Raw genomic sequence first — 9,924 nt, forward strand, 5'->3', positions numbered from 1 at the left:
ATAATAATAATAATAATGTTGATGATGATGATGATGATGATGATGTATTAGATTTGGATGCCGCCCCTCTCTGAGGATTCGGAGTGGTTCAAAACAAGCAAAGCATCATATACAAATCCAATATTAAAACATTTTAAAAAACCCTTATTAAAAAAACAACCATACAACCCAAGCAAACCATGCATAAACCGAAACACCAAAGGTATATTAATTTCCCCATGCCTGGCGACATAGGTTGGTTTTCAAGAGTTTACAAAAGGCAAGGAGGGTGGGGGCTATTCCAATCTCTGGAGGGAGTTGATTCCAGAGGGGCAGGGCCACCACAGAAAAGGCTCTTCCCATTGGTCCCGCCAGACAATATTGTTTTGTCGAAGGGACCCAGAGAAGGCCAACTCTGTGGGACCTAATCGGTCGCTGGGATTAGTGCAGCAGAGGGTGGTCCCGGAGGTCTTCTGGTCCGATGCTATGAAGGGCTTTATAGGACATAACCAACACTTTGAATTGTGATGGGAAACTGATTGGCAGCCAGTGCAGGCTGCAGAATGTTGACAAAACATGGGCATACCTGGGAAAGCCCGTGATTGCTCTCGCAGCTGCATTCTGCATGATCTGAAGTTTCCGAACACTTTTCAAAGGTTGGCCATGTAGAGAGCATTGCAGTAGTTGAACCTCGAGGTGGTGAGGGCATGAGTGACTGTGAGTAGTGACTCCCATTCCAAATAGGGCCGCAACTGGTGCACCACGTGAACCTGGGCAAATGCCCCCCCCTTCCCACAGCTGAAAGATGTTTCTCTAATGTAAGGTGTGGATCGAGGAGGACGCCCAAATTGTGCACCCTCTCTAAGGGGTGTGTGTGTCAGAAATTCTCCTGCCCCCATGGTGATGAAATTGTCCTTGGGACGCAGAACCCACACCCACTCCGTCTTATCAGGGTTGAGTTTGAGCCGTTGACACCCATCAAGACCCTAACAGCCTCCAGGCATCGTCATATCACTTCCACTGCTTCTCTGACTGGACTAGTGAATAGTCAAGGCATTTTTTCCACAGCAAATTTTCCAGGCCAACTAGAGATGAATAGATCCATGTCTCTGACTAAATTAACCTAGGATCATTAACAAAGACGGAGGATTGGCCCCATTTTTAAAATCCAGCATGAAATGCAATGAATCATTCCATCTCTTACTTTGGGGGCTGGCCATAGCATAAAGGGGACAGTCATGTGACCCCAAAGGGTAAGATGAAGCTCATGGCAGAGGACTCTCAAATCCTTACATTAAGACTCTTGATTTCAGATGCAGCTGTATGTGATTCTTGCCCGGAAGACCAATACCCCAACAAGGATAAAGTCCACTGCATTGCCAAGAAGATCCACTTCCTTGCCTATCAAGAGACCCTGGGATATGCTTTATCCTCTTTAGCTCTTTTCTTTTCCATGATCACAATTGCTGTCCTGGTGATATTCCTTAAACATCATGACACACCAATTGTCAAGGCCAACAACCGAGATCTCAGCTACATCCTCCTGGTCTCCCTCCTGCTCTGCTTCCTCTGCTCCTTCCTCTTCATTGGTCGACCTGGGAAGATCACCTGTTTCTTCCAACAATCTGCCTTTGCCATTTTCTTCTCCCTTGCAGTTTCCTCTGTTTTGGCAAAAACTGTCATGGTGGTTTTGGCCTTCATGGCCACCAAGCCAGGGAACAAGACAAGGAAACTCTTAGGAAAACCAATGACCATCTCCATTGTCTTAGGCTGTCCCCTGATCCAAGCAATTCTTTGTGCCACCTGGCTGGGAACTACTCCCCCATTTCTCAACATGGATTTCCACTCCTTGGTCAGAGAGACCATCATAGAATGTAAGGAAGGTTCGATTTTAATGTTTTATGCTATCCTTGCCTACCTTGGTCTCCTAGCTCTTATGAGTTTCACAGTGGCTTTTATGGCCAGGAAGTTGCCTGACAGCTTTAATGAAGCCAAGTTCATTACTTTTAGCATGCTGGTCTTCTGCAGTGTTTGGATCACCTTCCTCCCCACCTACCTGAGCACTAAAGGGAAGTCCATGGTGGCTGTGGAGATCTTTTCCATCTTGGCCTCTGGGACTGGTCTCTTGGTTTGCATCTTTTTTCCCAAATGCTTCATTATCCTTCTCAGGCCCAATCTGAATTGTAAAGAGAATATAATGAGGCAGAAGAATTGCTGACTTATGTGAAGATTGGGCACTGTGATCTTGGGATATTTTTGTATTTGATCTAGTTTCCAAAATAAATCATGAAATGCAAGAAAATATTGTCCATTAAATAATTGGAAATAAACATGGTATGACTAATCATAAAGTATTTTAACTGAAGGTTAGCAAGCAAGACAGATGTTGCCCATTTCAGCAAAACAAAATCAAAATTATTTTATTTTCTATTTTATTTTCTCATATACAGAGTATATCAAAAATCACTCCCCTTAAAGCCTCCACCGCCCCCATATTCCTGGCAGCCGCAAAAGACTTTGTTGAACTGTGTCCAAGCAAGTCCGATAAAACACTAAGCACCTTCTGAAAGCCTTCTGGGTCCATCAGGCACCTGGGATGGAATCTCCTAATCGGTTCCGCCTCCATGCTGGGGAGGATTGGAGCCTTAAAATCCAGCCGTAGCAGAAAATGATCTTACCATGACAAAGGCAAGGTATCTAAGCCCCTTAATTTCAGGTCATTGCTCAACTGCTCTGAGGTGGACCCTAAACTACTTGGGTCAGTTCAATGGTTGCCATGATGGCCACAAACTCCTGTGCCAACCCACAGGATTCGCCAAGCGATGGCAGATTGAAGTCCCAGAAGAAAATAAGTCTGAGGAATTCTACTGTCAGCCTGGCTACCTCTTTAAGTAGCACAGGCAGGGCTGTTGACACACAGCTGGGGGGCAGGTATGTGAGCAGCTAAAGCATATAAAAAATAAATCAATATACGGTACAATCCATTGAATTTCTAAAATCCCCAATTTTGTTAAAAATCAGAAATTTTCACTCAAACAGCAACCAAACAAGCATTCATTGGCGAGGGGGCTAGAGTTTAATAGCCCCAGACCTTTTGGCATAGAAGAGCCTTCAGACTCTTACGGAAGGCGAGGAGGATGGGTTCAGTATGAATCTCTGGGGGGAGCTGATTCCAGAGGGCAGGAGCCCCCACAGAGAAGGCTCTTCCTCTAGGCCCTGCCAAGCTACATTATCTAATTGACAGAACCTGGAGAAGTCCAACTGTGGGGGATCTAACTGGTCTCTGGGAATCATGCGGCAGAAGCGGTCCCATAGGTAATCTGGTCCAATGCCATGTAGGGCTTTATAGGTCATAACCAACACTTTGAATTGTGTCCAGAAACCAATCAGCCACCAGTGCAGTCCGTGGAATGTTGGAGAAGCATGAGCATGCCTAGGAAGGCTCATGACCGCTCGCATGGCTGAGTTTTGCACGATTTGCAGTTTCCAAACACATTTCAAAGGTAGCCCCAGTAGTTGAACCTCGAAGTGATAAAGGCATGAGTATTGAAGTTCTCAAAACTTCCGAAGGCAACTTCTGTTCCATTGGTTGATTGTTCTCACTGTCAGAAAATTTCTTCTTATTTCCATGTTGAATCTCTCCTTGATCAGTTTCCATCTATTATTCATTGCCTGGCCTTCAAGTGCTATGGGAAATAGCTTGATCCCCTCCTCTCTGTGGCAGCCTCTCAAATATTGGAACACTGCTATTATGTCTTCCCTGGTCCTTCTAGACTATCTAAGCTCACTTCCTGTAACCATTCTTCATATGTTTTAGTTTCTAGTCCACTAATCATCTTGGTTGCTCATCTCTTTACTTTTTCTAGAGTCTCAATACCTTTTTTCATAGTGGGGTAACCAAAACTGGATGCAGTACTCTAGGAGTAGTCTAACTAAGGCTTTATAGAGTGGTATTAGCACTTCACTGGATCTAGATTGTGTCTCTCTGTTAATGCAGTTTAGATTGCATTGACTTTTTGGGTTGTTGTGGTACACTGCTGGCTCATTTTAGATGGTTCTCCACTAGGACGCCAAGATCCCTCTCACAGACACTGCTATTAAGTCTGGATTCACCCAGTTTATAGTTTGAAAAGAGAGTCATTTATATAAAATGACAAATTTGTGTAGTGTCTCTAACTTCATTTGGACACTGGCTATGCAATTCCCTGACATATAACTAAAATGCCTTCCATTATATATTGTATAATGTAGTTTATATAATATATTACCTATGGTGACTGACTTTTGTATTACATACAAACACACACACAAAGTATATACAGCATTCCTTTTTTCTATTTTCTTGATATGTTTCCCTTTTTATGAGTCTTTGGAGAGGGGCGGCATACAAATCTAATAAATTGAATTGAATTGAATTTTCCTTATAAAGTTTTAAATTTTAATTCAACATGCACAATTGTCATTCTCAGAGCTTAATGTTAGGAGGTTATCAAAGCTACCTCCTATTACATTATCAGCTCATGTGATATGGCATGATATCTTTATCAAAATAATCAAGGCAGGATATAAAGAAAGTAATAAATGAATTTGAACAACAGTTCTTTTGTCAGTGCTCAGCTGATTTTGGGTCAGGTGTCTCTCTGCTCATGAAAATGTAGCAAGTGCTTGGTGTCTCCATCTAGATTCGATCTTCCTGGCTCACAGTTCCAAGGTGAACTGGTAGTGTGCCCTAATTTCATGATGTGGGATAGGTGACAGACATATACTGGGACTCTTTTTCTATGGTTTCCTCCTCCTGGAAACTCACAACCTTCACATTATTTGATTTCTGCAAATTAAAGCCAGAAGTATTGTTCAAAGGACTTTGGTGTATTTGAAATCTCGTCATCAGTTGGCTTGGTTCTCCAATTGTACATTAACTTAGAACTCCTGATTTTAGTTTTTAGACCATATTTCTGTGGAATTTAAAGTACCCTAATATCTTGAAAAACATTCCTACCTATTGTTAAGAACCACTGGAAAAATTGGGAAGTTGGGAAATAACTTTTTTATCCCCTGCCATGTGGGGATAAATAAACAAGGTATTCAAACATGGTTTTGAGTTATTCACACTTGCTAGGGTATAAATTACAGACTGTCATATGACACCAGGTCCCATTAGCACTTATTCTATCTGAAAAAACAAATGCCAAACTCCACCTTGTGTGTTTCACTTAAGTGAATTCCTCACCTCATTGTGTCTCTGAAATTCAGCTGCTCTGTGGAACAGCAACAAGAGACACACAAGTGTTTTTCCCTTTCTGGTGCACATACAAAATGAAATGCTAAGCAGGTGGGACAATTGCTTTTCCTTGTAATTACCAGAAAAAATTGTAGTTATTAATATATTCATAGAGGAATTCAAGCTACAACAATCATCCAAGATATAACTTACTTTAAAAAAAATATGCTTGGGGTTCTCCAGGTGGGGGCCGGCAATACCACCTCACCTTGTCTTGCAAAGAGCTAATTCCTGGATTTGAAGAGACTTAACCACCCTTCATCTTCTCTTTGGTCACAGCCCAAACAAAGGTGAGAGGAAGCCTGTTTGATATATTTGCCCTCAAGCCATCCAGGTGGCATGTCCTGGGTTTATCCTGTTAAAGCTTTGGTAAACTTTAAAGTGACGCTTCCAGTTCAGCTCCTGCCCAATTTTGATTTCTGATCTAGAAAGAAGAATGACTGGGCTGCATCTTCTCTTGCTGTTGCTGCTCTTCTGGCTCCTGCTTCCAATTATTGCTCAGAAGATGCAAACCCTTTGTGTGTTGCCACAACGGTACAAGATTCCTGAACACTATTACAGGCCTGGTGATTTCATTATTGGTGGGAATCTGCATTTGGGGAACTATTGGAACCCTTACTTAGACTTTAACAAAGACCCATATCCATTTTCCCTCCCATATTTGTAAGTTTTACTTAGAGTACAAATATATATGTGATTGTTTTCTCTTTTCCTTCAGAATATCTGTTTCTTTGATGTTTCAATTTCCTAATGTAGCTTTACTGAATAAAAAGCCAAATGGATTAAATTGGCTAGATTTTTCAATCTTTCCAGAACTCTTTATCAGGAACATGAGAAACCACATAAAGAATGAGGAGGGACAATACCTTAAGAAATTTTACTAACCAAGTGAAGAAGTTGACTTAAAATGTTAATTTTGGCAGAAAGTCATGATGGGAGACTTAAAGAAACAACAACACTTTTCCAATGTGGGGGTACTGCAAAAAACCCAAAACTCAATTTTAGATTCAGCATTGCTTCAGAATAATGGTCCTCATTAAACATTTTCTGTGTTTCTCACTGGATTCTTGAACTCATCACTGGTTGCCAGATGTGAAGAAGATGCTCCGAGAGAGACCCAAATTTATTGGGTTGCTAGAGTAGAAATAGGGTAGGAATTAAAGCCACTGAAGCAAAGGGGAAAAGTGAGTGATGATAGATATGAAATGGTCCATGATATGTATAGACAGATTTGTTTGTTTGTTTGTTTATTTTTGTCCAATACACAATAATACACGATGAAGATTATAGAGGATGCACTCGAATAAAATATATTAGAGAAAGAATAGAAGAGAAAATATAGGAATATAATATATCAATGAGCGAATAGAAGAAAAGATGTAGGGATAGAAGAGAAGATATAGGAGATATAGGAGAAACAGTGGGACGGGATGGAAGGCATGCTAGTGCACTTATGCACACCCCTTACTGACCTGTTAGGAATCTGGAGAGGTCAACCGTAGATAGTCTAAGGGTAAAATGAAGGGGTTAGGGGGTGATACTCCGGAGTCTGGTAATGAGTTCCATGCTTTGACAACTCTATTACTTCTCACAAAACTATCCAAGTTTAATCAAAATCATTTTCAAAAATAAAAACCCCATTAATATTTGGAATTTCCTGCTACAAAAATAACCCACAAAGAAAGAGGACAAGTCAAACTTCTCCTGGACACACATTCTTTATGGTAATATTTCATGATGTTTCACTGTAGGCCCACTCCCAACAACTACCAGCAATTCATGGCCCTGGTTTTTGCAGTAATGGAGATCAACACAGATCAGGTTCTCCTACCTAACATCACTCTAGGCTTCGACATGTATGACAATGCCAATTGGAACAAGAGAGTTTATTTGATCAGCCTCTTTCTGCTCTCCACACGTGGTCAAATAGTTCCAGGTTATAAATGTGACCGGCAGGACACTCTAGTCTCTGTGATTGGAGGTGATGACCCCACATTCTCAATGCAGATTGATTCCATCTTCAGCATCTTCAAGGTCCCACAGGTAAGGGGGTTCTTTTACAAACAGTTATGGAGGAAACACACTACAGAAGCAAACAAAAACTCAAATACGTGATTGCACACTTATAGTATATGCTTAGATAATTAATGTTATAGTTGGCTCCATTCAGTGATGGGCTCCACTTACCTTTACCCACTGGTACCGGGTTCTTGAGACTGACATGGGTGCATGCACCCCCACGCAAGATTTCACAACTCCACATGCGCCCGAAGTGAAATAAGAACAAAAGAACCCAAGAAGAGCCATGCTGAATCAGGCCAAAGCCCATCAAGTCCAGCATTCTGTGTCCCACAATGGCCCACTAATTGTACATGGGGATCTTGAGCAGAAAGAGGAGGCCAGACTCTCCCTTTTCCTTGACTTCTAACAAATGGGATCCCAGGGAACCCTGTTTGCCTCAACCAACATAGAGGTGGCACTTGGACCTCCATTTAAATAACCATCAAAACACTTGGCATCCATGAATCTGTCTAATCCTGCCTTGAAGCTTTCAAGGCTGACAGCTGTCACGACCTCTTCTGGAAGAGAATTCCATAAACCAACTACCCTCTGGGTGAAGAAATATTTCCCTTAATTTGGCCTCACTTTCTTACCTATGAGATTTAGGGAGTACCCTCTGATCCTAGTATTGCATGATAGAGAAAAGAATTCTTCTCTATCCACCTTTTCTATCCCATGCAGGATTTTATACACTTCAATCAAGTCCCCCTTAAACGCCGTCTTTCAAGGCTGAAGAGACCCAGGCGTTGCAACCTGGTTTCATAAGGGAGGGGCTCCATTTCCTTGATAATACTTGTTGTCCTTTTTTGCACCTTTTGCACAAGGATGCTCGCGTGGACGAGATTTCAGGAATTTTTTACTTTTTTTGCTGCTGTGCATGCGGAGAAGCCAATTCTAACACGGGCGCATGCACACATGTGTTGGCTGCGCGCCTGCCCACACTGGACTCCGTAGCCCACTAAAATGTCCTAACAGATTGCCAATCCCATTCGTACCAGGTGAGGCCCATCACTGGCTCCAATGTTATATTTTCTGTTTCAAGATATGTTTTATAAAACACCTAAGTGATATATAATGTAATATTTCAAGACAAATTTCTTCCTAAAGTGTTATTCACAGAAGTATAGGTGCTCTTTCATTGCAGTTCTGTATCAGATTTATGGTTGGTTTCCTTGGAATCCAATATGTCACAACTAGGGAAAATATGTTTACTGGAGGCTCTTCCTAAGAAAGGAAGACATTGATCACTCAAAATCACTCAGCTTGACTGATTGGTTCAATAAACTACACAAAGGGGACTCCTGAAGTAACCATCAATTTTTACTTTTTCTTTTAAAGATATTCTCACTTTTTCCAGCTCAGTATTGGCTTTCAGATGACTCAGGAAGACCAAAGAGTTTATCCCTCCTCGTTCAGGATAAATACCGAAGAATTGCCCCAATTTGTGGGTTTAGTCCAGCTGCTCCTGTATTTCCAGTGGAACTGGGTTGGGTTTATTGCCTCTGAAAGTGACAATGGAGAACGATTCATCTCAACTCTGAGGCCAATGCTCATGGAGAAGGAGATTTGCCTGGCCTTCACTCAAATGTTGAAACATAATTTTTCCCCTTTGGATGTGATCAAATTCACATCACCTTCGGAAATATGGGCTAATGCTGAAGTTATTCTTTCCTTTGCAGAACCTGACATTGTTCAAGCATTTCTTTTGGCTCAAAATTTTAAGTCATTTGGTAAAATTCCATGTCCAAAAGTTTGGATCTTAACTTCATATTGGAAACCACATATAAGCCATCTTCTTTATAAAAGGAAAGTCTTAGAGCACTTACATGGATCTCTGCATATTAGGGATCACACTGATGATATCTCCCTATTCAGCCATTTCCTTCTGTCTCTAGATCCTTTGAACCCACAAGGGGATAGGATTCTCCGATTGTGGTGGGAAAAGGTCTTTCTCTGTGAGTTCCACAAACTAGGTCACTCTTTTATAAAACGGAATAAATACTGTACAGGAAAAGAGAATTTACAGAATCTGCCCACTTACATGTTCCAAACAAGCATGTCAGGTGAAAGTTACAATATCTACAATGCCATTTATGCTCTGGCACATGCGTTACATGCAATGCTTGGATCTGGATCAATCCTAGCCAGGATGAAGCTTGGAAAGGAGATCTCCAATGTTCAGTCATGGCAGGTAATCTCTGTCACTTTGTACTCAGTCTACAGATTTTAGGGAGGAAGCTTCCTATATGCATTATTTGAAATATTCATTAATACAGTTTCAGTATGCTATCATATTGATGTACTTCACAACATATTAAAACAGGACTTATTGAAAAAATAATCTGAATTTAGTATATATGTGGTTGAAAAGGGGAAGCGAGGGAAAAGAGTTAAGAGTAAAAACAGTTAAGAAAATATCTTCATATAAGATCCTGAAAAGTCTTCAAAATTTGCCTGTGTTACCCACGTCTACCAGGTGTACTAGGAATCCGTTTCATCTTACACTTGGAGCAAATGCATTCAGGATGGTTTTTATCATTGTTGTTAACCTTGGAGGCCATCTTCTGGGCTGCCACACTTGGTGGATAGGCATGCAGTGGGCA

The 9,924-nt window shown here is 41.3% G+C and overlaps 1 protein-coding gene across 1 annotated transcript; it reads left to right on the forward strand.

The window, feature by feature from the left end:
- The first annotated feature begins 1,237 nt into the window (after positions 1-1,237).
- LOC139161442 (vomeronasal type-2 receptor 26-like) lies at positions 1,238-2,197 on the forward strand. Its single transcript, XM_070741004.1, has one exon. It carries the CDS (start codon positions 1,238-1,240, stop codon positions 2,195-2,197), a length of 960 nt encoding a protein of 319 aa, XP_070597105.1.
- Positions 2,198-9,924: the final 7,727 nt, after the last annotated feature.

This window comes from Erythrolamprus reginae, chromosome 1 (assembly GCF_031021105.1).
Source record: "Erythrolamprus reginae isolate rEryReg1 chromosome 1, rEryReg1.hap1, whole genome shotgun sequence".
NCBI lineage: Eukaryota > Metazoa > Chordata > Lepidosauria > Squamata > Dipsadidae > Erythrolamprus > Erythrolamprus reginae.